Source organism: Amblyomma americanum, chromosome 1 (genome assembly GCF_052857255.1).
Source record: "Amblyomma americanum isolate KBUSLIRL-KWMA chromosome 1, ASM5285725v1, whole genome shotgun sequence".
NCBI lineage: Eukaryota > Metazoa > Arthropoda > Arachnida > Ixodida > Ixodidae > Amblyomma > Amblyomma americanum.
In genome coordinates, this window is record NC_135497.1 from 64,954,102 (window position 1) to 64,981,939 (window position 27,838).

At 48.3% G+C, this 27,838-nt stretch overlaps 1 protein-coding gene across 1 annotated transcript in view; it reads left to right on the top strand.

Moving 5' to 3' along the window:
• Nucleotides 1-11,158: 11,158 nt before the first annotated feature.
• The window catches only part of mino (glycerol-3-phosphate acyltransferase mino), a gene marked incomplete at its 3' end in the record, with an annotated part of 36,210 nt that continues 19,530 nt past the window's right edge, over nucleotides 11,159-27,838 (top strand). Inside the window, 3 exon segments of the mRNA XM_077645746.1 lie at nucleotides 11,159-11,399; nucleotides 22,236-22,488; nucleotides 27,625-27,732. Coding sequence (XP_077501872.1) covers nucleotides 11,353-11,399; nucleotides 22,236-22,488; nucleotides 27,625-27,732 — 408 coding nt within the window.

Consider the following 27,838-nt stretch of genomic DNA (forward strand, 5'->3'; position numbering starts at 1 on the left):
CTTCAAAATTTGGTTAGCAACTTGCGCAAAGAACACCACAAAAAAAAAAACCATGTATATATAAATGCACTAGCAATGAAAACATTTTAGAGCACAGAAATAATAACCGAGCAAGAAAATTCATGCATCACTGTGTTTTGTGTATTAGTGAAAACGAATTGATCAATGAGGTTGAATTAAAGGGCTTATTGTGGGAGTAGCGCTGTATCCTATTAGTAAATTGTACTAAATAGCTTGAGGCTCATGTTCCATACTTGGCATCGAGATAAAAATTCTCAGATTACAGTGTGGGATAAGAAGCCAAAGAATATCATCGAAATAAGTGTTTTATTTTGTATGTCATGTCTTGCGCTTGGCTGATATGCCACGTGATGTGCTTTTTTGAGCAACGATCTATCAACGATTTCAGGGATAGAAATTCCGGCAAGAAAGCACCAAGCTCAAGCAATAAAGAAGCGTTGTGTAACGTTGTAAGTAAGCGTAATGTGTAGCTGTTGGTCGCGCTGTGTAATTTCTTAGCGTCTGAATGCGTGGATAGCCTTGGATTTTTACCTGCCGAGGACTCGAACCTCTCGTCTAGCAAACATGTTTCACTTTCATGTTCCTCTGCGAATACTTGGGAAAAATGATTGATCAATATTTTTTTCTGGGTTAAACTGCGCACAGGGGAAAAGGACACAGACAAGAAGATACAGACAGCGCTGACTGTCTCTTCTTGCCTGCGTCCTGTTACCCTGCGCGCTGTTTTCCAAGAATCATGTATAAACTGGCCCGGCTGCTTTCCGTGATGCGATATTATTTCCTCCGCAACAGGTAGTCCCTTACACGCTGTTACGCTTAGAAGCCCGGTAAACGTCGGACGTAGCACTTTAAAACGCAGAGACGCAAGCTAACTCAATCTTTTTTAATGTAAAGAGTTGGGGCATCAGAGCCACTGCCAGCTGCCTTTTCGGGCCCTTACTTGACTTGTGCCGGCAGACACTCATTGTCCTGGCCGTGTTCTGCACCTGAGTTTGGCAGAGAAAGCCTGCTCGGACCCTTTCTTCGAAGCGTCGTTGCTTTCAGCGGTGTGCGAAAGCCGGTCGTCGCCTAAGGCCCGTTTCACATGCATGCGATTTTCGTCTGGGACACTGCGAATTCTGTCGGTCTGCGACTGGGGAGGGTCGTCGGTCTAGTCACAGAGGGCTTGCGATCGAGTTCCGTCCGGTTGGAATTCAGTCGCAGCGTCAGTGCGACTGACCAATGGGAAGCTCCGAAACGGCGTGCGGTCACGTGGGAGCTGTTACCGCGGTGGAAGCAAAACTGTTTATTCTAATCAAAACATAAGAAATAATGCCTTGCATCTGAAAACACGCTGGTCGTAACGTCAACACATTCCGTGTAGCGTTTCTGTCGCGTTTAATCATGGGTTGCCTATGCAAACCTTGCCTGTCCCTCCGACCGAATTCGCTGGGTACGCGTTGCATGTGAAAGCACTGGCCGGAAATCGCACTGCGGCGGCGTCACCGGCTATAGGCAGACTGTTTTCGTTCTAGTCGCAGCATGCGAAACGGGCCTAACGCTCGTGTCGAAAGCGGGTTTTCCGGCAGCTGGTCGATTCCCCCCGCGATGTTCGGTAATTGCGAATTTGCGGCTTCTGCGGCTAGGCGTGTGCTTCCCCTCAATCTTGACACCTAACGTTCCATGCAAATAGGAGTGCCGAGTATTACGAGGTTTTCCCGCGTGGACACTTGAGTGGGATTTTATTTTCGCACGTGTGTATACGCTGTTTTCGCGGACAGCTGCGCCTCGAGTTTGGCGATTCCGTCGGAGGAACGTTGTTGCCTCGGGCGTCCTGCCGAGCTGCAGTGTTGCGGGTGAGCGTATTGAAACCGGACGCTCTTTGGGATTACCTCGGAGTGAATGACGCTCGGATGCCCGTGAACTTGGCTCTCGTCCAACGCACCCGGGGACTGAGTGTGGAGTGGATGTAAACACGGCGAGCACTCGAGTCTGTTTCCCCCGAGTTAGGTGGAGACGGAAAAGACGCTTCAGGTATTCGTGATGGATTTGCCACCTCCCTCTCCTCCCTTTTTTAAATGCGAGAGCGTTACTTAGCTCGTTGCGCGAAAACCCCGTCGTCATCGGAAACCCGTGGAAGGCACGCGTGGCAGAAACGCGGCGTGCACGTAAATGACGTCAGCACCCCTCCTGGAGCAGTAGGCCGCCGGCGTTCATTGGGTTCATTGGCGTTGACGACGCTGACGCGTTGAAACGCAGCACTTTAGTAAAAGCGCGGTTGAGGTGTCCACCGAGAAGTCAGCTCAGATGCTCTCGCATTTACACATCATAAGGTTTGTTTAGGTACCCCCCTAATTTTTTCTTCTCTCGCTGTATCGCAGAACGAAACATAAATCTGCGCGTATATTCATTCCTGTACCTTAAGTGTTAGACGTCTAGCTCAACCGAGCGGCCCGTACGTCAGTGTGAAGAGCGGAGTGCGAGGCACCGATCGGCTTACACGGAATAATCGCACGAATCGCAGCGAAGTCGGATGGTATCGTTCCGATGTACGGGAAAGAGGAAGAAAAAAAAAATGTTTGAATGCCGTGTAGCACAGCGCACCATACACCGAGGCGCTCCCGCTGCTCTCATTTGAGTGTGGCGCACTTAATGGCGACATCCAACTCACAGGCAGCCGGTTAATTTTTTGACGCCTCGCCGCGTTAGATACGACGGCTTAGAACACGGACGCCCACATTCGGAAGGCACGACGCGCGACTAAGGGAAGTAATTTTTCCTCTGAAGGGTGATGTTGGTGCGGTTGAGCTCAGTGCTTACCTTTCATATCAGCCTTATATCTGAGAATCCTCTTGCGTGCCTAACTTGAAAAAAAAGGGGGATGGGGGGGGGGGGGGGCGCAGTAACGGTGATAGCAACTGCCGTACTTGCCGAAGGCTCAATGTCGACCAGAACGCTGGACTTTCCACGGTAGTGTCTTCGACGTCGTTATCTCCCCTCTTCTGCGTTTGTATCCGGGTTTGCGCCTCTCCCTAGCCGTGATTCTCGTATTGGTCGAGTTTGGAGAGTGCGATGCACGCGGAATTATGTGCCCATCGCCTGCTCCATATTGAGCGTCCTTCGAGAACCAGTGACCCTGTAGGTGAGGTGCGGCGATGCATTCATTGTCGTGGGGAAGCTAATTAAAAATGCACTTTGTAGGTTTCCTTTGCGCCAGATGGTGTTTCGAAAGACCTCAAGATGAAACATAAGCCTCCCGTTTCTAATTCGGTGTGCTGTATGCGCGGGCCTTGAAATGTATTCTTGGAGACCGCGGAGCAAATTGTGCGAGTAGGCAACTATGCCTGTGGAAATGACATGTGTATAGCCAGCATCTTTAGTAGAAGGTAGACTGGCGTGACTTGCAGTGCTGCTTGGGAACCATCCACTGCTTGTTAGATACTTGCTGTAGAAGCCGCCGCCGCTGTGGGGCGTGTCTCACCCCTTTCTGTTTGTATAGTCGCAGAGCGCGAAGGAGTATATAGAGTACAACCGACATACGGAATACTCAGCCTCCCAACAGCGTAGTGCGGAGCGTCGTCGACCTGTGGAGCGGCCTACTGAAGTTTATTTTCCTTTCTTGTTTAGCGCGTGCGCATCGCCGGTATTTTCCCGAACGAGGTGCAATTTGCCGTTCCTTATTCGTGCGGGTGCGACAGAACAGCTGATCGAATATTCCGCCTCATCACAACTTCTGTTCGGATCCGGGCAGCCGGCGCCACGGCTGACTTGCCAATGTGTTGCTAGCCCGCTTTGTCTTGACTGAAGGCGGGCTGTGCGCGTGGTCAGTGCGGAGCGGGTGGGCTCCGGTGCGCGAATCACGCGTCTGTACCTAGGTGCCACATTAAGGAGGCAGGTGGCGCCAAATGTGAACGCATTTGAGTAGCCTTTAATGACAGCCCAAGTGATCCTGCGCGCGTAATCTGGCGGTTGGCGGAATAACTTTATGTGACCTATATACCTGCAAGAAGGCCCTCCGCGTTTGGCAAGTGAAACGGATCCGGAATCTCGCTTTATTTTGCGCAGCCTGTTTGCTTGCCTCGCATGCAAACGCCGCCAGCTTTCGCGTCGTGAAAGCCCGTTTCGTCCGGCGGCCGCGCTCGAGATGGGTCCGATAAGAAGCGCCACCGGTGCGTCGGAGGTTTCTTTGGGCGTTAGAGGGGTGACCCTGAGACGGTGGCAACGGTCGCGAAATGATCGTGGCGATGGCCGCTCGGCGCACTGTCTGCATGACGTCAGGACTGATCGCCATCGATCTTGCGCGTGCCAGTGGCCAGTGGGAACTCTGCGCACGCACGTCTCCGGTTTGTGTAGGGGCTAAACCGATGGGCCTGCGCCGTCTGTGTTCCCCCCCTCTTATTAAGGTTGCAATAATAGGCCGCGGCTGCCTGTGTCCCGCGTGTGACGGCGATTGTGGACGAAGGGGAGGGAATTCGAAGAGGAGGAAAGCAAAAGCAAGGCTCTCCCGATACCGCGTCCTTCGCTGTCGAGTATCACTACTATTTCTAGTCCGGGGCTGGCGAGCTAATCTCGCCCCCTTCCGTTGGCCGGGCCGCAGTGTCTGTTGCCAACCCGATTACAATGTTTCGCTACCTCTAGCCCCGTGTTAAAGAGAGTGGCGTTTGTTGTTGGTGTTGTCTGCTACAGATAACCCGCCGGGGGTGACGAGAAGTGACTCTATACTTTGCCGGTAGTAAACTGAATGGAAACGTCCCTGGTCTCAGGCACCGCTCGAGCGTGTGTGCTTTTTTTTTTGTTTTCTGGGTGCGCTCCTCTTTCCCGGTAAAAGCGGTGAACCTGAACGCGCACTGTTATCACGCTTTTTCCCCATCCGGTGTCGACATCACGCTCTCGTCGCTCCCTCGCGGCTATTTAGAGCATAGAAGTGGCCTCTAGCGAAAGTTCAGGCTCGGTGGGCTGCATCCTGGTTATCCCATTAACTCTCTGAGCGGTGATCAGTATTTCGGAAATGAAACAAGCCGTTGCACTGTGTGCCTCCGGGTAGCAATCACTTCGCTTCAGACATGTTTGCTTTGTGAAGGCAACCAGAGGTCTCTCCTCCGATTTCCTTTGGCTTCTACCTCGACGCGGGACTGCGGCTGAAAAGGTGCTTTGACAGGCTACTCGATTGGCTGCCGGCTTGACTGCTTAGTTATCAGTGCCTGAAGCATTTTATACAAAAATTGTGGGTTTCGGCCTGGCTTGGGCAAGTTTCAAGTGTGCGGTGATTAAATCTATAAGGTTTGGCGCTATCTCGTCTGGTCGGGTAGCAAATTCGTGTCGAAAAGAAAAGGGAACACCGACCAGAGGTAGTTGAAAAAGGTTGACGTTTCGGCTTCCGTACGGAAGCCTTGTTCACTATAGTCGTATGCAACTCAAATACGAAGCGGCGAATGCGCCTCAAACGAAGCCCTCTAGTTAATGGCGCCGACCGGTTGTGGTGCCGTAGCGGTTAATCCGCTTAATCCGTGGATTAACACCGTCCCGCGAGAAAGGTCCCGCGTCGTCCCGCTAGCACTGGGTGGAGGACCGCTTTTGAGACATTCGCCGCTTCGTTCTTGAGTTGTGTCCGACCATAATAGCCTTATTCAGTATGGTACACTGTTAAAGGGAACATGCGGTCGCTTGAAGTGCGCGTTGAGTGGCATGTGAACCAAGACACTGACACGTGGAAAATCTAGTCCGGAGAAAGTGTTGCTTATTTCGCACGAAACGCGACCACAGAATGGAAAAAGCCAATTCAGCAGCGAGAAGAGGTAATCGATGCGTTGTGGGTGCGAAAAATGAGATCCAGGCATGGGGACAGAATGCCGAAAAAAACTCCGGACCATAATCAGCTCGGCATTCTTTCCGCAGCAGCGCCTCGTGGAAAGTCAACTTCACGCGACCGCATGTTCCCTTTTACAGTGTGCCATACTGTTCATGCCAATATCTGGAGTCTTTGATAATCCAGACAACAGGGGAAAAAAAAAAAAACCCGAATCGCTACGACAGCAATCTTCCGCCTGCGTACGCAAGATGCCTTGGGCAATTGGTGAGACGCACTTACAAGATTCCTGCTTTAGGCTTTCCGTTCTGTGAACGAGGCGTCCGTGCGGAAGCCCGATCGTCTTAACCATCTTTAACAGAAGTACTTGTATTTGTTGCGCCCCTGTGTCCACCTGAAAAGACATCTTTAACAGCCTTTGTTCGGCGTTCTTTTTAACGCGACAGCATTAAGTCTCCAGTTTAGCGGAAAACCGGGCATCGTTCCGGTGGCGTAGTTGCAGAAAACCCACGTCAGTGGAAAACACGCGTGTATGTCTGGAGTGAAAATAATTGGAAAGAATTGTAATGCGAATTAAAGGTTGGCGCATGTTCTCAGACGACTTAACTTTATCAGTTAATTGAATTTGCGCGAGGAAAAATTTTCATAAATATTAGTCGGGATTTGAAACCACGACCCTTGGGACACCAGGATGGCGCGCTACGGACTAGGCTACTTAGGCATGTTGACTTGGCTGAAGCACAATAGGGGGGGGGGGGGGGGGGGTGATGTGTGTTTGGTGTTGGCTTAATTTGAAACTTACATTGCATTACATTATGTGCCTAAACTGCAGTGTGGAAGAGTTGAAAGACAAGTATGTGGAAACTGTGTAGTGATAATTGTGCGAACATGAACAAAGAACAGTGACTGTGGGGGAAGAGAAACCGCTGAGGGGAGCCATTAACGCTGTCGCGTCGTACCCTTAAAGCCGGAGTCTAAGTGTCTCCCTAATTTTTTCCTTTTGACATGTCCTGTGGATTATGTAGATTTCTATTGTTCGTTTCGTTTATGTGGTTTAGCACATCATAAGCACCCCAAAGCGACTCTGCCTATGAGGGACGCCGTAGTGGAGGGCTTCGGGTAACTTCGACCACCTGGGGTTCTTTAACGTGCACTGACATTGCATAGTACACGGGCCTCTATCATTTCGCCTCCATCGAAATACGACAGCCGCGGCCAAGATCGAATCCGCGTCTTTCGGGTCAGCAGCCGAACACCATAACCACTGTGCCATCGCGGCGGCTAGATTTCTGTTGTAATTTGCTTGCTGCTGGCTGCTGGCTTTGCAAGCTTGAGTTTATAACTTGTCTCAAAGAAGGCAACCGCGGCTGGAAAGCAATTATTAAATGTGCCCGTTCGCAGAAACACCTTACTTGTAACTCGCAGGCTTAAAAATATCATCATAAACTTTATGGTGAAATGTCGGCAATGCGGGATGTGTGCTTTTGGCCCTTCAGGAAGAACAGTAAGCGTCGTCATAACGGGGGATGCATTTCCCAACAGCAGTAGTGCATCGACCGCGTAGCTCCGGGTCAGGTGCCTGTTTCTCGTTTAATCGTGATCCGCTGCTAATATTCTTCGTAGTTATAGGACGGGGTTGAACAAATGAAGGTCACTTGAAGCCCTCGAGGCTAAAGCTTCGCGCCTCCCCGCAAAGAGCCTCCGGCCTGTATCAGCTGTGAAGCACGGACAGAAAAGTGCCAGGGTTCTCCGGAGGAGGCGGCTGCTAACCAGCGCCGCTAACGGAAAGCTGCTATCTTGTGGTGCCAAACCGACTGTATCGGACGGCCGAAGTCCAGACTCGGGCGTCGCGTTGTGCACGTAGGCACGCGGAAGCATTTCGCAGATACTCGCTGGCGCGTTTGGACGAGGTCACGGGGGCCGGGGTCGCGACGTCGCGCACTTTCGGCGAAACTCTCCGAAGGTGTCATTCATCTGGTGCACTGCGAATCGAAGGGATGTGGTACAAACGTGTTCTCTACTAACTGTAGGGTGGTGGTCAGTTGTTTAGGGGAATCCCCCAAGGTGGAGTAGATTTGTAATGAGGGAGTAATTACTCATTTGCATCCACCCAAACACAGCCATACGGCTACAAAGGAAGGATATACTGCTTCTACAGAAACCGGGTTCGAACCCGGGACTACCGCTCACCGGAGTAGTTGCTCTACCAACTGAGCTGACCGGGACGGCTAGCATATGGTATAGGACGAGAGCGAATAAATCGAAGTGAGAACAGTGTTGGTCAAATGTTTAGGGGATTACTAGCCGTCCGGGTTATATCAGCTTGTAGAGCGAGTGCTCCGATGAAGCGGGGGTCCCGGGCTCGAACCCCGGACCAGGAAGAATTTTTCCTTAACTACGAGGTTTCTGAGAAAGCTGTATTAACTTTTCTTTGTAGCCGTGTGGCTGCGATTGGGTGGACGCCAATGAGTAATTACTGTAAAGTGAATCTTCATCGGACACTCGCAGTTCGCCGGCGTTTCAGTTTTAGAGGGTCCTCCGCGGTGATTCGGTAACTGCTGCGTTCGGCTGCCGTTTCGCGGGCTAGATCCCCGTGGCCAAGTGCGAAAACACTTGCGGGCCGAGATTTCAGTGCAGGTTAATGTTAAGCCCCGAGGTGGTCGAAATTATTCACCACGGCGTGTGTCGTAGACCAGCAAATGGCGAGGGCGTAGCCACGCACTGATGCATTTTGACACTCTATAGTGACTGTGTATACGGCGCTCAGTCGCATCAACCTGCATGGATTGAATTCGCGAACATCTGCTTGAAACAGTTATTTGGATTGGAAATATGGGAACAGACTGAATGCAACGGAGAGAAACAGGTTTGCAACTGTGACGTGGATGTGGCGCAATGCGTGGCTGCTGTAGAAGGGTAGGGAAAAAGAAAAAAAAAAACGCACACCAAAAAATGAGGCGGGGACAAAAGAAAACGGACACATAGGCACGGTGCTTACTCAACGCCGCGGCACTCGCATCACGAAGTTCCTGCAAAACAGGGCGCACTCAGCATGGAAAGCAGCGCACGCTACAAGGAAGATTAAAAGCAGCAGTTTGGGAATGCGCAGCATGGCGGTGGGCTAAGAAAACACAGCGAGATTAACGCCTTTGAGAAAAATCGAGATAACCGCGCCAAGGCCCGTAGCGTGCGGCTAGAGGTAAATGTTCCGCCCTCGCAACGTCAAACAAGTGGCAAATGGCAAGTAAGCGTTTATGCGAAGCACGTCTGTCCTTGCGCGGCAGTATGCCCGTGAAGCAAGTCGTCCAGGTAGAGATGGCAGGAGGTTCACCTGCCATGTTACGTGCACACCATCTTCGCCGTAATGTGTTTGCGCGCTCAGAAGCACGGCGGCGTTCATCCAGACGAGGGGTAGATTAAAAATTAGGCGCAGTATGAGGGTAAACGGATATGGCACTGTCAGCAAGAAAAGAAACGCGAACAATACAACTGAGCCGCCCACAGCGAAATAAGCTCTTAGCCAGGGGAAGCTCAGTGCTAGCAGAGCGCAATTTCGTTTCGAAAGAGCGAGGGCTCTTCAGAAGCGTTCAGCCTCTCTTGTGTAGTGTATGCTCTCCAGGAGCTATTATGTTGGTGTTTTTGTGCTGCCACTTCGCTTTCCTTGTTCGCGTTTCATTCGCTGCTGATTATGCTGCAGCTGTGTGTCCACGGCCGAAAGCTGTGCGTAGCCCTGTCGCATGGGCACTAAAAATTACTTTTCAGAGCCAAGTGCTTCGCTCCTTACGCGGCCCGGAGCGTAAGGAATGATAACTTCTATAGGTTGTTATTTGCTCAGCGCAGGAACAGGTAACTGTCGTAAATATAAACGTTCCAGCAATTTTTATTATTGCTTTCGGAATTTACACGTCTTCCTGCGTTAAGGATAAAGATGGTGTTTTGCTGTGTTGGTCGGTTTTCTTTTGTACTTGAATAATCTTCGACGTCGAAAAGGCGCGGGGGGGGGGGGGTGCTGTCGACATTGTTCAGAGGTGGATTATAGTGCGCGGTATGCTGCTAAGGCTTCCGGTAGCCCACCTTAGGAACATAATGATTTGAATGATATCTGGATTGTTGACGGCCGTTTTTGGCGGTTTTTCTACAGAAATGATTTGGTCGGGATTTGAGAAAAATTATCCGGAGGTATAATTCGGTCAGCATATGCGTTAAGCAGGGGTATATGCGATACGATAATTAGCTAGTGGAGTATGTGATATCTCCATAGTTACCCGCGGCAGAACACGGCGATGTTCATACCACACCAAACGGCAGCGAAGGCTTCAAACAGAAGACAACATTAAGGACGTGGAGACAACAGAACTGCTGGTTTTGTTGCTTCGTATGCAGAAAATTTGAAAATTCACATTGCGAGTGATGTAGAACTCAAGTTGGCCAGCTTATTAAGAACTGAATGAAATTATGGGCTCGTGATAGACTCAGGAATGTTAAGAAGTTAGCACATCACCAGGGGCTGCGGAGCATTTTTTTTTGTGTGTGTGGAAGGGGGGGGGGGCAGGACTTCGAGTTTGATTTGTTGTTTATTTATTCCGTGTTTTTATTTATACAATTACGAAATTAAATTTTCGTTTATTTTTCTTACTGTGCTGCTCGAAGGTGCATACGTTTAATGGATATGAAACTTAAAATGAAGTGGACGGCTTTATAAAGATATACACACGAGTATTGATCGACAGCCTGAAAGAAGTTTGCGCGCAGGCTCCTAATTGTGCTAATCACACTCGTGAACGGGGAGTCAGATAATCAACGACTTCTGTTGGGACATGACTGGTTTCGGTTACCCAAACGAAAAGCTTTAAAACTGGCCACGAAGCCAGCTAGCTCAGCCACTGTTTTGGGCCTCGTCATGCTGCCTGGAGCAGCTTTTTGCCCAACCATGTATGGTGAAAATGAATATTATATAAAAACGTCTCAGAATCGTTTTCATTGCCTGCTTTACTGGTCTAAAGCACGTGCGAAAACGTGCTTGAGTACCGCGTTAGCACGCACCGAACTACGTGGAATGCCGGGCGTTGTGAAAAAAAAGAGGGGTGGGAGAAAGAGAACGACGCGTGAATGAAAAGAAAGAGAACAGCGCACATTCTGTCTGCTGCAGGTTGGGCCCAGCCAGCGCAGTTTGTCGGAAGCGCGTCGGTGGTTTTTCTGTTTGTGGCAGCCTCCGCGGGGGCCGGCCCCTCGTTTTCCGCGTCACATGCGCGAGCGTGTCCCCTGGCGGCCGGTGACGGCCGCTCCATTCGTACGAGCGGGCCAATTGCGTGCCGCGCTGCGTGCTCGCTTCCGGTCCGCTGGAACGGCGTACACGTTTCCGCCTCGGTTTTGTAAATGTTGTCTTCGCCTGCGCGACCATGGCGTAATCTGCGGCGCGCTATCGCCGCGCCGGTCGCGAAGTCGTCGAGGGCATGATTGTCCCGGCTGGATTCGGTGTCTTCACCGCCGGCCTGTTCGGCCACCGTTGCTTTCGCTGCGTGCACCGTCTCTAGCTGTGCGGCGAGATGCTGACTGCGCTGGTGCTGTTCGTGTCCGTCTACCTGGCCGTCAGGTGAGCCCCCACGTTCGAGGGCGGCGACGAGCCTGCCTCGTACTCGACGTCTGCCAGTGTTGTCATTTGATTGCCTGCCGCTGCTGTTCGCCTTTCGCGGTTCTCGACTGCGGCGCAGTAGGCTTGAACCGCCGCGGTGGCGCGAACCGGCACCGCTTCTTTGCCGAACGATCGAGGTGAGCCGGTGCCGGCGCGCACGTGCGTCAGGTAATGCGCAGGCTGACGCAAGGTTGCGCGCGGCGCCGATCGCGCGGGTTTACACAAGCGAAGACCTAGCCTTTTCTGCAGACCGCTGATCCGTGTAATTTGGAATGAGCGAACGGCTTTGGTATTGCACCGCGAGTAGACCTGCGCGCAGCGCTGCTGTTTACGTTGCGCACGTCGCGGTGATATGGGGCCAGGGGTTGTCGCGGCGCCGTTGGGCCAAGCCGCAGTTGTGCGACTGCAGTTTGGTGCCGAAGTTCATCGTGCCGTTCAACGCATCATGCTAGCACCAGATTTTTATTCACGTCAAATTTTTATTCACGTCAACGTTGCTGTCGATCTTTCGGTTTCATTCTGTGCCCTGGAAACCGCTACGGCCGCCGGCAAGGTCTGACAGCGTTATAAACAAAAATCCCAATATTTCACTCAGATGGGGCCCCTATGGGCTTGAGGTTGCATGTATGCAGCTGCACTGATTTGCGGTCTGGTGCCCTCAGATGAAAAAATAAAGCAAAACACGTATTCTAGCGTCAGGGACGTAGCCCAATCGCTCTGCCCGCCTGTTATCTTGTAACCATTCTTTAATGTTTACGTATAATTATTATGATCGAAGTATTGTTTCTTGTGAGCATTTCGTTTCTTTGGTTTCGTCTTATGCAATTCATTCATAGTAGCAGCCGAACAGCACGCGATATTCGTTCTCTAGCATATGATTTTGTTTATTTCTAGTTCAAATTATTTTGCACCCAAGTCCAGCGAGCCTTATAGCCTGTGACGGGTACTCTGCAATTCCGAGCAGTGCAGTTGAACTGACAAGCTGCTTAGTTGAAAACAGACTGCATGACTCGGTGGGCGAAAATATCTGCGCGAGAGAAAAACAGGGATCATCGTTATGGATGTGCGTATTTTTCTGCCAGTGTTGGCATTTATCCTCCTGGCGATCGTGTTTGCGATGTCTTTTGCTTGGAGCAGAGTCGCTTGAAGTAGTACGGTCGACATCGAGTGTCCAGGTCTGAAACGCTCTTCGCATGTGTTTGGCTGGTGGTTCGGCTTTCTTAGTAAGATTCTGAAATTATGTAAAGCTTTTTCGTCTGTCCGTGTGCCGCCAGTTGTTGGGTCGACTGACTGACTGGCGTGAACAGCGTGCTTGGGCGGAGAGAGGGAGTTGTGGGAGGGAGAGAGAGGAACGATGGCGCACAGTGACGAGGCGGAGAATCGGAAAGCGGCAGTGTCCGTGGGCTGCAAACGCTATTTGGCGAGTGAGGGTGTTTAGATGGGGGCAGTTGGACATCTTCGACATTATTTCTGCCGGTGCTGGGATCACACTGTCGCTTGAGTGGTGCTAGGTTCCGAGCTGCGTGTACGCGTAGTGCCGCCTTTCCTCGTTCGCTGCCCCGCCGGTGTGCTCGCGCCTTCCTCCCAGGCTCGCCCCCGAGATTTCGGAATGCGCTCGAAAGGGGGCAGCGGGGCCTCCCCTGGAAACTGGCTCCCATCGGCCGACGTCGGCACCTTTCCGCGAGATCCGCTTGTTAGCCGCACGTCGTCGCGGTCTGGTTGGCCGCGCGCGCCGTGGCCTTGACATGGAAGAAGAGCGCAAGGTGGCCCATGGGCGTTCACGTTCAGTGCTGACCGCATGTGCGTCACGCGCTCGCCACCTTAGTAGCTGCTTGCTGCTGGGCCCGGTTGACAGTCTTCCTCCTTTTTGTCTGAGGGTGCTTCTAGGTCCTGACAGGGGGGAGGAACTGCACACCGTAAGAAGGATTTAGGTAGCCGGTGATGGTTTGCACCAAGAACCTGCAGTGGAGTGCGCTAAGCGAAGGAAAGTCATGGAAACGTTTCAAGATTTATGAAGATTTATTCCTGTCAATTTCGAAGGACTTCAGCAGTAATGTTATGGCTAAGCTCTCGCGAATTTTAATTTTTTTGTCTTTGTGCTTGTAGTATGTAGGCTGAATGGAGCTATGGAGCTGAAGTATTCCACAAACTGTCAGGGCTACATGAAAAATTTTTCCTTGAAAACAATAATTTTTGCAGCAGTGGAAACTAAAGAGGGCGATGGCCTTTTGCATGTGCTTTCAAAGCAGCCTTTGTCATACTTTTTTGTGACATATGTAAACATTTGGTGCTTTTTTTATTTTCATACGGATCGAAATTGGAGTTTTGTGGTGTAGGATGTTTTCTCTCTTTTTGGCATGTTTCTCTTCAGGTTAGGCCATGTTGATTCGTTGGTACTCCTAGTTCTCTGAGCTCTAGAGAATTAAAAGGGCTACTGCTCTCTGTTTAGAGCTCTTTGGAGTTGAACAAAAGCCTCACTTCATGGTTGGAGCACTTTTAAGTGGACAAATGATGCAACTTGCGCTGCTTTACATGTAGCAGCTCTTTTACCTTTGAGGAAGCAAAGAATACATATTCGTCTGGGAAAAAATTTCACGGATTGAATTCACAAGGCAGTGTGTAGACAGTGTGGTAAGATTAGGAATTTCAAGTTTAACTCAAAATAATTGAATATCATGCATGCAGTCAAAAATGCATACGTAAGTTAGTATTCCAGGAGGTTCCATGCTTAATGGAACCATAAAATATTTACTGAGGTTAGGAAAAGTGCATGAGTGATTAGTATTCAATCACTCATCGCTGCACCACAAAAATGTTTAAGCTGGTTTTATAAACACTCATACACGCATGCTGGTGCACAGGAAAAAAAGAACTCTCTATTTGCATAGTTAGGCCAAATGCTAATTAGGTGTGCTAGCATTTCGGTTTTCACTTTAGTTCCAGTGTTCGGGTCTATTGTTCACGGATTGAAGTTGTTCGGATAGCAGTAAGGGGCTAATGCCCATATATGCGGAATTGGAATTCTCTGTGTAGTGTTGCAGCGGTTAAGCGATGCACCACTGCCCTGTGATGGCAGGTGCTGCCATCAGTGGGGCTTGAGACCCAAGTTGCTCCTCTCGAGCAACCTCTCAAGACCAATCATTAATTGAAATGCCCCCTGCCTTGGTGGGCAGTAAACACATGCGTGCACCTGTCAGGTTGCTCACTGCCCAATGAGCAGGTGTGATATATATATATATATATGAAATATGCATACACACAGACACTCACCTCTCGCAGGTTGTCCTCAACCCAGCAGGCAGGTCGGCAGCCTGCCAGCAGGCATCAGACAAACACACAACGGCTAATTCCAGGGAATGGCCACTATAACTGCTATCGCACAAAAAAATAAGCATAACAGGTCCAGACTGCACCCCGCCTTGCCCCATCCTGCCCACGTCACTTGGGCATGCCCAATGAGAAGGGTTGCCCTTATTCCCCACTCTGCCTCAGTGGGGCAGGGGCGGCTAAGAACATGATGTTGCCCTAATCGGTTGCTAGTAGCAATTTTTAAAAACTGTTTCTAAATTAAAGGGACCACAGATATCTTTTACTGTTTACTCGAACACTCACGAAGACCATCTCAACAGATTTGTTGCTTTAGAATATGACAATCAAAATCATTACAGGGTCCCTTTAAAAGCTGCCATGGGTAGTGCCTCCTTCCAAGCTAAATTAAACATAATGAAATAATGCTCATTCACCCTGTGTCAGTTCATTTAAAAAAGTGATTTATAAATGCTGCAAACCAAAGTTTGGCTTTGAAATGTTTTTTGCTACTAAAAATCTTCCTAAATTTATCATGTGCACTCTGCTTGGCTCTGTGCAAACAACTTGTGTTTGAAGAGTGAAGTAATATTTTTGGTGAAGAAAATGGCTCATGTATTGTTCAAGGAACACTGTACACCTCATTCATACTTGTAAATGAAAACTTGCAATGCCTTTGTAAGCAAAAACTGGTAAGCCATGTTTTAGTAGTGCATGTAGTGTTCATTTTTCTCGTTGCTTGCATTCGGCATTTAATGCTGTAGAAGGCAGCATGTGTGCATATGTGGGTAGGCACATTGCCGACATCAGTGCTGCTGTTATGTTATCTTCATGATATCGTGGTATGGAGAAGGTCTAGATGTCTGTGGTGAAGCACTTTGTGTGCTTCACTCATAGTTCGCAAGAGAAGTTTATCGCCGGCGGCTTATTTTTAGCTGTGATCCTAGCTTTGGTGGTGCTCTTGAAACGAAGGAAGTGTTATCAACATGCAACTTGGGTTGCTATTTGCTTGTCGTTGCTGAGGTCAGTGACAGGAGGCTTCGTGACGTTGGCAGATGTCATAGGCTTGCAATGAGCAGCTATGCTATGTTACCAACTTAGTGTGTAACACACAAAAAAATATGTTTATGTTAGCATGATGTAGTCTGTGCTCATGCAAAAATTTTCTTTCTCCGCTTATGTCAATGTTTTATCATCCCAGCTTGATATGTGAGCTTGTCTGTCTGTTGGTGAGCATCTTTGCTGTTAGGTCATGGCCACAATATTCATTCTTACATGATATAGTTGCTTGTACTCTGACCTGCATTACATAAACAATGCATGGTTGCAAGGGCTACTTCAGCTTAGGATTTCTCTGTTTTGGTGATGTCCTCTTAAGTACTGGTTAGTCAAATGGGGATGGTTAGGATTGAATGCAAGATATATTTCTCGTTGTATTTAATGTGCAAGCTGGTTCATTAAAGCTATTCTCACTGTTATACTTCAATACATTCAGCTATCCTTTGCCGTAGTTATACTTTGAGCTGACAGCATGCACAAACGAGATAAATAAGTGGCGGCATAAATGGGGTAACTGAACATACCCTTCACTTTTGTCCAGAAACTGAGGTTTTTGTTCATTGCCGGCTCATGACATAGGTATTTCGACGCATTCTGTTTTGTGGCTCGTGGAATGGGCATAAAGTATGTTCCCTTTATGATGGTCATGATGGGGTCACAAAGTCATTAGGCTCTAGACAGAAATTTTTATTGAAAGTTATCTTTGAAAGGGTAAATTAAAAGCTCACGTTCGTTGAGAGCCGTGACTAAAATAAGCTTACATCAGCATATTTAGCCGAACAACATGCACAGTAGAATCTCAGTGATACGAACACGGTTGATACAAATTTCATGATTGTACGAATTGATCATTTTCCACGGCCGGTGTGCATTGTGCACGATGTGCGGAAATCCGGATGTTCCGAACTCTCTGTCGCCACTGCGGATGATGCGAGCCGCGACCGCACATCATCGACGTGCGACCGCTAACCGTGCGGAACGTACCGCGAGCAATGAGCCGCGGTACGCGGCCCGTACAGCGTCGACGTCGCGATCGCTAACCATGCGTTACGCACCGCAAGCAGTGAGGGGCGGTACGCGGCCCGCATATCGTCGACGTCGCGATCCTTAACTGTGCGGTACGCACCGCGAGCAGTAAGCGGTGGTACGCGGCCCGAACATCGCCGTCGTCGCGATCCCTAACCGTGCGGTACGCACCGCAAGCAGTGAGCGGCAGTGCGTGGCCCGCACATTGCGATCGCTAATCGTGCGGTACGGACCACGGCCAGTGAGCGGCGGCCCGCACATCGCTGCCGTCACGATCGCTAATCGTGTGGTACGCACCGCGAGCAGTGAGCGGCGGCACGCGGCCCGCATATCGCCGACATCGCGATCGCTAATCGTGCGGTCCGCACCGCGAGCAGTGAGCGGTGGCACGCGGCCTGCACATCGCTGACGTCACGATCGCTAATCGTGCGGTACGCCCCGCGAGCAGTGAGCGGCGGCACGCGGCCCACATATCGCGGACGTCGCGATCGCTAATCGTGTGGTACGCGGCCCGAACATTGCCGACGTCGCGATCGCTAATCGTGGGGTGCGCACCGCGAGCAGTGAGCGATGGTACGCGGCCCTCTCATCGCTGATGTCGTGATCGCTAATTGTGCGGTACGCACCGCAAGGAGCGGTACGCGGCCCGCACATCGCCGACGTCGCGAGCGCTAACCATGCTGTACGCACCGCGAGCAGTGCGGGTGGTACGCGGCCCGCACATCGCCGACGTAGCGATCGCTAATCGTGCGGTACGCACCGCGAGCAGTGCGCGGTGGTACGTGGCCCGCACATCGCCGACGTCGCGATCGCTAATCGTGGGGTGCGCACCGCGAGCAGTGAGCGATGGTACGCGGCCCTCTCATCGCTGACGTCGTGATCGCTAATTGTGCGGTACGCACCGCAAGGAGCGGTACGCGGCCCGCACATCGCCGACGTCGCGAGCGCTAACCATGCTGTACGCACCGCGAGCAGTGCGGGTGGTACGCGGCCCGCACATCGCCGACGTAGCGATCGCTAATCGTGCGGTACGCACCGCGAGCAGTGCGCGGTGGTACGTGGCCCGCACATCGCTGACGTCGCGATCGCTAACCGTGCGGTGCGCACCACGAGCAGTGAGCGGCGGTAAGCGGCCCGCGCATCCCCGACGTCGCGATCGCTAATTGTGCGGACCCGCCGCCGTGGCTCAGTGGTAAGGGCGCTCGGCTACTGATCCGGAGTACCCGGGTTCGAACCCGACCGCGGCGGCAGCGTTAGAATGGAGGCGAAACGCAATGGAGCCCGTGTGCTGTGCGATGCCAGTGCACGCTAAAGATCCCCAGGTGATCGAAATTTTTCCGGAGCCCTCCACTACTGCACCTATTTCTTCCTTTATTCTCTGTCCCTCCTTTATCCCTTCCCTTACGGCGCGGTTCAGGTGTCCGCGGAGATGTGACATATACTGCGCCATTTCCTTTCCCTCAAAACCATTTTTTTTATCGTGCGGTACGCACCATGAGCAGAGAGCGGCGGTACGCAGCCCCCACAACCCCGCCCCCACAACCCCGTCGTCGCGATCGCAAATCGTGCAGTATGCACTGCGTGCAGTGAGCGGCGTGTGTGGCCCGCACATCGCGGATGACGCGATCGCTAACCGCGCAATACGCACCGCGAGCAGTGAGCGGCGGTGCGTGGCCCGCAGACAGCCGATGTCGCGATCGCTAACTGTGCGGTACTCGCCTCTAGCAGTGAGCTGCAGTACGCGATCGCTAGTCGCGCTGTACGCACTGCAAGTAGCGAGCACTGGCCGCACAACCGGGAATAAATCTCGTCAGCTGTAAACATATCTGAATGAGTGCATTTTCTATGCTTCTGCGTACAAATTCTGTTTGTTTTGATGATGCAAATTCGGATGATATGAATTTTTGCTACTCCATGAGATTCGTGTCACCAAGACTACTTTATTTGCTGGAATATTTTTTGTAGCTTTTTCATAACAAATTTTAATACATTTTTTTTCTCTCTCTGTCACAATATCTGCAACTCTGTGAGGCCTGTGGAGGGCATTCTTTCCTTTATGGGTCTCTAAAGCAATTCTATTCCAGCAGCAGGTTGCTGCTAGAGGGAGGAAGTGTGTTTTCTTGTGTTAGCTACATATTTCAGTTGTTAGAATAGGCAGTTGAAACTTGAATGTCAGATAAGCCAAGCCATATTGCTTTCGTTCCTGCACTCGCAGCTAATGGTTTAGATGTTGTTTCCTGAGGCATCTGTGCACACTTCTTCCCCTTTGCATTTGCAATTTTCATAGCTTTTTGAGGACTGTGCCATAGCGGCAAAAGTGCATAAAGCTTTATGGTAAAAGACTTTGGAACATTTAAGTGTTGTTTTTTCAAGATAAGTCTGTCAGTTCCTAGTACTTCCATCACTTCCATCTGTCAGTGCTTTGTGCTTGCCATCATTTCAAGTGTGTTGTGTAGCAGTCAAATCCAATTTCTAGGGAAAAGCATGTTTTTAAGATGTTGCTTCAGTGTAGTTCAGAACTATTCACTTGCCATGGCAATCAAAATGAGCTTGAGATTTCTGTTTTAGCAGGGAGCCTAAAGCATGACTGATTTGGTAACCTGGTTGCGGAAACTTGTTCATGTTGTGAACTGCCTGTTTCATGTGCCAGGTGTGCGAGGTATTTGAGAACACTAATCCCTATCTCCATAGACACCAGTAGTCTGGCCACATCCATCTGGTGTGCAGCTTTTTGCATAGTGACACCTTACATTCATACTATGCAGTTTGTTCCAAGATGGAAGCATACAGATTGACGCAGGAAATAAAACTCCATGCGGTCCTCGTCACCCTGAGTGCACAGTACACACCACAGTGACTTGGAAATTCCTACCTTTCTGAATGTAGCGAAGTCTTTCAGTTACAAGGTGCAGAAAGAACTGATGTGCTCTGGTGATGACTTGGCATCTGTCAGCGATCAGATGTCACCAGAACGGGTGATTTTCTTCAGTGGCTGCAAATCACCATGAATGATGGCCCAGGAGAGTCAATGAAGGCCATTGCAAAAGAGCTCCAAGTCGCTGAGTCTACTGTCAGGCTCGCTGTGCACGAGGACTTGGGGTACCGTTACTATGTCATGAGGAGGGGTTCAATTCATGTCCGGTAAAACTGGAGAATCATCTGCTTCAGTGCAAGCGCTTGCTAAGCAAGCTGAAGAAGCCTCAGAAGCATGGAGTGCTGTGATTTTTTTTTAGATGAAATAGAACATTGACTGAGACCAAAAAGCTAACTGCCATAATGACAGGTGGCTTTGCGTAAGCCCTGATGAGGTGCCAACTGTGATGGAGACAGTATTTCCGTCGTCTGTGATGGTGTTAGTCGTCAGCAGCGAGGTAGACGTCATACCACCACGTTTCTGCTGAAGGACTCTGTGTAAATTTTTCTGCATATGTGAAGGTGCTTGGCATCGTTGTAAAGCTCTGGATACAGACTTGTTTCAAAAGGAAGGCCTTATGTCTTTCAGTAAGATTCAGCTCCCACCCACACTGCCTGCGTTACCCATGAGTGGCTGGCTGACAACTTCCATAGCCATATCGCTTAAACTTGTGGCCTCTTCCAGATTTAAATTGGCTGGACTATCTGGAGCAGCGTTGTAAAGGAGGCCAACAAACAGCCGCATAACATGAAAGACTCATTGAAGGCTGCCATTGCTGACTCTATGGCCAAGATTTGTAAGGACCATCTGATTTGAACATGTCGTTTCTGAAGCCGAATTGAATCTGTTATTGCTGCGGATGGCGGTTTTATTGAGTAATTCTGGAAATAAACACTAACAGAAGCAGTTCCCAAAGTTTGATGGAAGTATATGTATTTTTACTGGAGGTATGGTTCTGTGCCGGAAGTCAACATTGTTTGTTTCAAATTCCTCGTGCACCTGGTAGTTTTCACAAAGTTTTGTCCACTAAGTAGTTGATATTCCCTCCAACACCTAGCATCTCTGTGGGCAAGAGGGGCAATTTGAAATAGGACTGCTGGACTTTATCTTCTTGGTGTCAAGGATGTCAAAAATAATGCGGCTAAAAGTCTGGTAATCTTGCCCTCTTGCCAGCACATGTTTATGGCTTTGCAGAGTGTACCATTTAGTGAAAGTTACTTTCAAATTAGTTTGTGTAAACTTTGCATGGCTCATAAGTCGGAGTAATACTAGCATCGAGTTGTCACAGTAATATTGGTTTCCATTTGTTACTAGGGCTATATGTTGGCTGTTACCTCGTGATGGACGTTAGTGATTATCAATATCTTCCTTTGGATGGCTGTATGCTTGAGGTTCTGAGGTTTTTTTTTTTTTCAGTATGACTTCTCTGCCAGCTGTTTCTGGGATAAGGAAAGCCCGTCAGCTAAATTCTGCCAAGAATTTGTTCTTTTAGATGCGCTTTCTTGATACCGAATAAAGGTATTCTCTAGCTCTCTCTATTGTGCATTTTTTGGAATTATAGTACCTGGTTATGGGATAAACAAGCATATAATCACTAACTTCTATCATTGTATTTTGCTTTCGTTTGTGTTTTAGAAAGAATGTCTTGGAAGAACATCTAAAATGGCAAATTGTTTTCCAAAGCATTTGAAATTTTTGATAAAAGGGCTGATTTGTTCTACATAGCTTTTTCAGAAGGAATGATCTCGTGAACATTTTCATTTTTCTTTAGTGCCAGGTGGTGCTGCTGAGGAAGTGCTGCATGGTAACGTAATTAAGGTGAAAGCAAACTGCTGGGAGCAGAAAGTAGTTGGCAATCTGCTTAAACTTCTTAGACTCTCTTGGTGTTTTGTAAGCTTCAAATCGCATAAAATGGGACAGGTGGCAAGCACAGAAGCTTAAATTCTTCGTAGTTGTCCTCTGAGCTGTGACGCCTACTGCTCATTATGTTTTCTTGCCGTTTTTGTGTGTGACTTTCCTGCCTGTTGGCAGGTTGGCTTTTATATGAGGGGGAATTTTTTGCGACTTTGTTTGTAAGGTTGTTTGAACACTGCATTTGTTGATGGATGAGAGACAAATGTGCACAGCTGTGTCTCATACAACGTGTATGTTTGATGCACTTGTTTAAAGTTCAGATTAATTTTCAAATCCATGTTACCACATTCATTGTGATGGCGATTTTCGGAGCACGGTGAAGCAAACTTCTTGGAACTGGAGGAAAATGGTAACATCGACATGGCATGTGTTCTTTTCGCAGGCTCTTTGATGAATCAGAGCTGACCCACGGATTCATTGTGTGCCTCACTGCTCATTACTCTCGTTACTGCACAGCATGAATACATGATGTGACCCACTGGTGATTCATGACGCAGTGAACATGTTGAACTCCAGGCTGCAGTACGTCGAGTTAGCCTGGACAGAAACTCTCTTTACAGGTGCCTGTTGTTTTGCAGGGCCTTGATGGTGAAGCTGCTGCAGAACCTGCATGATGCGTACAGCATGTGGGATTTCAAGTCAGGGCCTCGAGTCACAGACTCCTTCTCCTCCTCCTGTGGCAGCCGGGGGCGGGAACACCAGCAGCGTAGGTCACGTCGAGACCGGCCTTCTTCTCAAGTTGCAGCTTTTAACCCCAACAAATATGGTGTGGACAGCATCCGTGTGCCCATGGCCGCTGCACGTCGTGCCAAGGGCTGTTTAGTCGATGAGGTGAGCTGTCACTGTATAAAAGTGTGCTACGAAGTGAATTTGTGGAAGCTTCCTCGTAGTGTTCTAGCTGTTTGGCTCTAAAACTTCCAAAAAGGTCTGGAAATTACACGCAAAAAAGAGCACAATTCCCGTTTTGCCTTAACCCTTATCCTGTGAGCCTGCACTTCTTTTTTTCATTGTAAGTCATGTGTCATTTAACCTACAAATGTGCACTTCTCAGCTTTACTGTAAAGGCTTTGGCAGTGTATCAGGATTTTGCAAACAGTGTACATGTGACAGTGCATGTGTTTGCAGTTGACTGTAAATGTGGATTTATGTTCACTATTTTTAAAGGTAGCTTGTACTTGTTTTGCATTGAACAGTGCTTGCTTAAGTCACTTGCAAGATATGTGCATTTCTTACAGAAATTGAAGAGGTTAGGAAAAGGATAACGATATGTTATCATCCACTATTACATTCTGTGTGACAGTGTGCACCTTGTGAACTTTTCAGGGTGTTTAGCCCTCCTGTCCTCGGGAGGACTAAATACAATATGTATAATAGATATTGCAGATTTGATGCCCTGATAAAATATTTTCCGTATCTGTGCTGGGGGCAACATCTATGCCAGGGCTTCCATAGAACCATCGTGTTCCCTAGAATGTGTTTTGGGTTTTGCAAGCACCTAAATCCATGCATACCTTAACCCCCAAATTTTATTAACCACCTTATTTTGGAACTAATTGTACTGTAAATGCTAAGCAGTAGCAGACTGTTTCAGTCTACAGGCAGTCATTTATTGAATTTTGGCGTTTTTCGCAACACCTTGTGCCCTGCATGCTCTTCTTTTGCCTGCATGTCAGGATGGCAAAGACAGAAGCCAAGACATACGAAGTTCCAAAAGGTTGAAAATTCTGACATCCCTACATATATATCTTCCAAGATGCTTCCAAGAGACTGAGATGGAATTTTTTTCAGTAATTCCCTTTCGTAAACTTTTGACTGCAGGTGTGCAGGTGTATAAATGCACGACCAGTGTATAAATAAATAAAAAAATAATGTACACTCAGGATGAATGAAGTAGGCCTGTGTTGACAGATTACTGCATTTTAATGATAAAGAGGCTATTCTTATTGACAAACAAAGCTGTCATAAGCAATAAAAGACCTACAAATGAAATGAAGGTGTTGCCACCTGAGGTTGTTTTCACAAGCACACTGCAATGATGTCTAGTATTTTTTTGTTTTTCGATTTATGAGGCTAGATCACACCGCTATTCATTTCCAGCCAGCAATCACGAAGTTCATAATTTGCTGAAGGTCATCATCTTCAAGTTTGAAGCGAGTGGCGGGAAAAAATACTTCATTTTCTGCTCAAAATTTCTCAAGACATGTTCTGCCAAGTGAATGTCAATGGAGCAGCAGAAAAGCTGAAAAGACAAATTTTATGTGGAGGAAAAATTGATGAAGTTTGCCTCAGTGTCCCTATTAATTGAGTTTCCAGTAAGTTCTTATTGGTGTTCACTTGGCCAAGTTTCTTTTTGTTCTCTTTGGTTCCCTTTTTTGCCTAGGTGACCAAATGGTGGTGCATGCATGCGTATTTGGCAAAAGATCCATACTTCAAACCATATAACCTTTCTGAGCGTGTGCGAGTTTGGGGCTAAGGCAAGGGCGGGTGCATAGAGTCAGATTTCGAATGAGGCAGTCCACTCAGATAAGAGTAATGAATTATGCGTCACATGGTGGACTGGAAGAACTAAAATGTGTTGTCACTATCTTTGTTAATCGGCAGGGATTTATGGTGTGTTCAAGTGCAGTGCTTAGACATTCAAGTGCAGTGCAATATCGTCCTGTATCGGAGATCCTTTTGTTTAGAAAATTCGAAAAAGCCCTTAGATGCGACTTGCTAAGTGTTAGAATTCAATTTTATTAGAAATAAACATCAAAATCTGTTCATCAGTTGAACAGATGCTGAGCCAGTTGGTGAGGTGTCATATTAAGGATCTGTAGTGCACCAAGACAGAACACAAGTACTAGAAGGCAAAAAACAAGACACCACTTTTTATTGATATTCATAAACCTGCTTCTTATTTTATCTTGAATGCTAGTGATAATGTTACAGTGATTTACTAAGTACTAGGCATGTGCGAATAGTAATTTTTTTGGTCCGAAGTGAATATTTCGAATACTTCTAGTCTCTAGTACACAAAAAGGTTGAACGGCACAATAGGCATTTTAAAATTCGTGTATTTTTCGAATACACAAGGCCATTACATGAAAAAAAGAGAATTCAATCGAGAGAACTGCGCGTCTTCCGATCTAAGAGAAATTTTGCATAGCTCGATCCGCAGCTGCTATGGAGATCTGCTTCCGCGGGGAGCCACTGCGCATGTGCAGGCTGCCCTGAGAATGCCACAAGGCGCCAGCCAACTGTTCCCTGCCTGCCCTATCGGGACCAGTCAGCGCGTCCAGGAGCGGATCGTGCTGTGCTAAATCTCTCTATTGATGCACACCGCCGTGCCGGTTATGGTGCATGCACACCGTGGGTAGCATGGCCATAGACACTTGGCAGGTACAGATCTGGGTGCCACGCTTCCTCCTGCTTGTTTTTGTTGCCGCGACAATGCGCAAACCAGCTCCGGCATACATGCGGGAACGCAGGCACGTGACGCTCCCACGTACGAAGTACAAAGTATGAAGCAGGAGTTCCAGAAACATTATTTGCTTGGGACACAACACTGCGAGATTTCGAGTACCAAACATTCCGTTCGAATCGAATATCGAATACTTTACTATTCTACCGAATATTCGAAATTATTGAATATTCGCACAGGCCTAATAAATACAGTGAAAGCTCGTTAATTCACAACTCGTTAATTCGAAATTTTGGATAATTCGAAATAGTCATTGTGGTCCGGTCCGCAGTGCATAGAAGTCTATGCGCGTAACAGCTTGTTAATTCACTCAAAAATTGGCGCCGCCACCCATAATTCGAACTGCGCGCCGCCAAGCGCCGCTGTTGAAAACCATCGTTGGAAGCTTTCACGGCAGGACGATAGATGGCACAACCATCGGGGCGCCGCTAGGGTGCTGGAACAAGTACTAACCAGTCTTTCCTGCCGCGACTGCTTCGAGGAACGACGTTTTAGTGTTTTAGCCCTGGTTTTGCACGCCGCTTGCTGTGAGCTTGTGTCCGCAAGATGTGTTCGCGTGGGAAATACTGCGCCAAGACGGTAAAGGAGAAAGTGGCGATTTTACGTGTAGACGAACGGAAGGCCAGCAAAGTGGAAATCGCGAAAAAGCACGGGATTCCACCAAGCACGTTGTCGACCTACGTCTGAAATAGGAAGGCCATCGAGGATGCCTACGAAGCCGAAGATTTCGCCAGCAACAGAAAAAGGCTCCGATTAGCCAAGTATCCGGAAATTGAGACTGCTGTGATCACGTGGGTGAAGGAAATGAGAAGCGCAGACATTCCACTGAGCAGCCCAATTATCATGGCGAAGGCGGCCGATTTCGCCCTGTGTATGAATGTGGAAGATTTTGTCGCCTCCGAAGGACGGTAGCCCTCAGAGAGAAGAAGCAGAAGATAACAGATTGTTTTGCTAAATAAATGTTTTTCATGCCCTCCGGGCATCAAACGCGTTCATTTTTGCTCACTTTCATTAGTTCGAATTTTGGTTAATTCGAACTGGCCTGGCGGCCCCGTGGAATTCGAATTAATGAGCTTTTACTGTACCTCTAAAAATCTTTAAAGCAGGTTTTCCTTGTTTGTATTGCATGTTTGTTGTAATGTGGGTATATTTTTGTATTTTCTGCATCAGTTTAGCAAGCACCTCATTATATGAAGGCTTTTGAATTGACCCTCGGTTAACCCATATGTGCCGAAACTTCAGAAATTTGATTTTAAAATATTTTTTTATATGTTTGCTTCATTCAGGCTTTAGAATTATGCTTTTATTGGTGGAAATATTTTTATCAACACCGACTTTTGAGCCGCCTTGCAATGTAGAATATTAGGAAAATTTGCTACCTGTTACATGTGATAAAGTTTCAAACTTTTGACGCCAACTTTAACATTTGATTTCTCATGACACGTGGTGGTTCTGTTGTGACAATGCGCGGAAATTACTTGTTGTTCTTGCAGAATCGCAATGTAGTCGGTGGCGTCGACTCTGAAAATGGTGTCCAGAGAAATTGGCATCCAGTGCTTGCCTTGTCTATGTCCTCCCGCTGTTGCGCTGTTCCCCTACAGTGAATGCATACCAACTCGCCCAAATTTCAGCCTTACTCAGCGTCCAGAGAAGTCTGGCTGATCTTTCTGAATGCACACAACGCACAAAAATGAGTGCACTCACCACAACCCTTGCACAGGGAAAGTTTAGAGCAAAAAAAATGGTGTCCTACATGTAGGACGCTAGGCATATATGGCTTAATGATGTTTTGCTGTTATGATAAAAAAATAAGCAAATTTTCAGTTTGATGTTTGCAAGTTAGGTAAAACTTTTTGGTTTATGCCAGACGAAAAAAAAATTATACTGCTGGGAACTCTTGACATGAATTGATTTAACTTTTTGCTTTAGCATTTAAAAAATGTTTGTGGTATGCCTTGTTTTCTTTTTACTATCAACTTGGTTATCATATGTAGTACTTAGTTGTTTTCATTTATCACACTGCATTTTGGGTTTATTTGGAATAGTGGGATTTGTGGGCACTCACATGAACAGATTATTTTTTATATGTAGGAGCTGGCATGCTTTTTCTGCGTAGCCTTCATTGGTTGTTGAATTTATTTCAACTTCCCTGTTTTCCAGGCACTTTTAGCAGTGCATCAGTTATATTTGCCAATAGATCTGAAGGCAGAATTTGTTAACCCTGTTACTTTGCCTAGCACCTGTGTTTAATGCTCATAGAGCTGTGTAAGATCAATGGCCTAGTTACATTGCTTATTATATTTGCAGGCCAAGGTTAAAGGGACCATTGCCCCTGACTGATACTTGTGCTTTTGCTCTCATCAGAACAGTAGTGCAGAGAAGGGGGGGGGGGGGGGGGGGGGTGCTTGCTCCTGAGACGGAAGTGGTGAACGGGGAAGCGCTGAAATGAGGGGCTTATTCTTGGCTGAGCTATTTTCTAACTGGTGAGGGCACGTGGGTTGCAGGTCCTGCCGTATTTCAAGAAGTGGGCTCCCATGGAGCATGAGCCACAGTCGGAGGCATTGCGCTTTGTTTCCCTAGAGAGCTGCGAAAAATGCCAACCTGTGACCAAGGTAGGAGCAGTTTTTGTCATTGCTGGGATCTTTGGGGGCCTTAGTCCTGCTTCGTCTTCTGCATGTCATGGCAGTACTGTAGCGAAGCACCGTGGCTGGTACATTT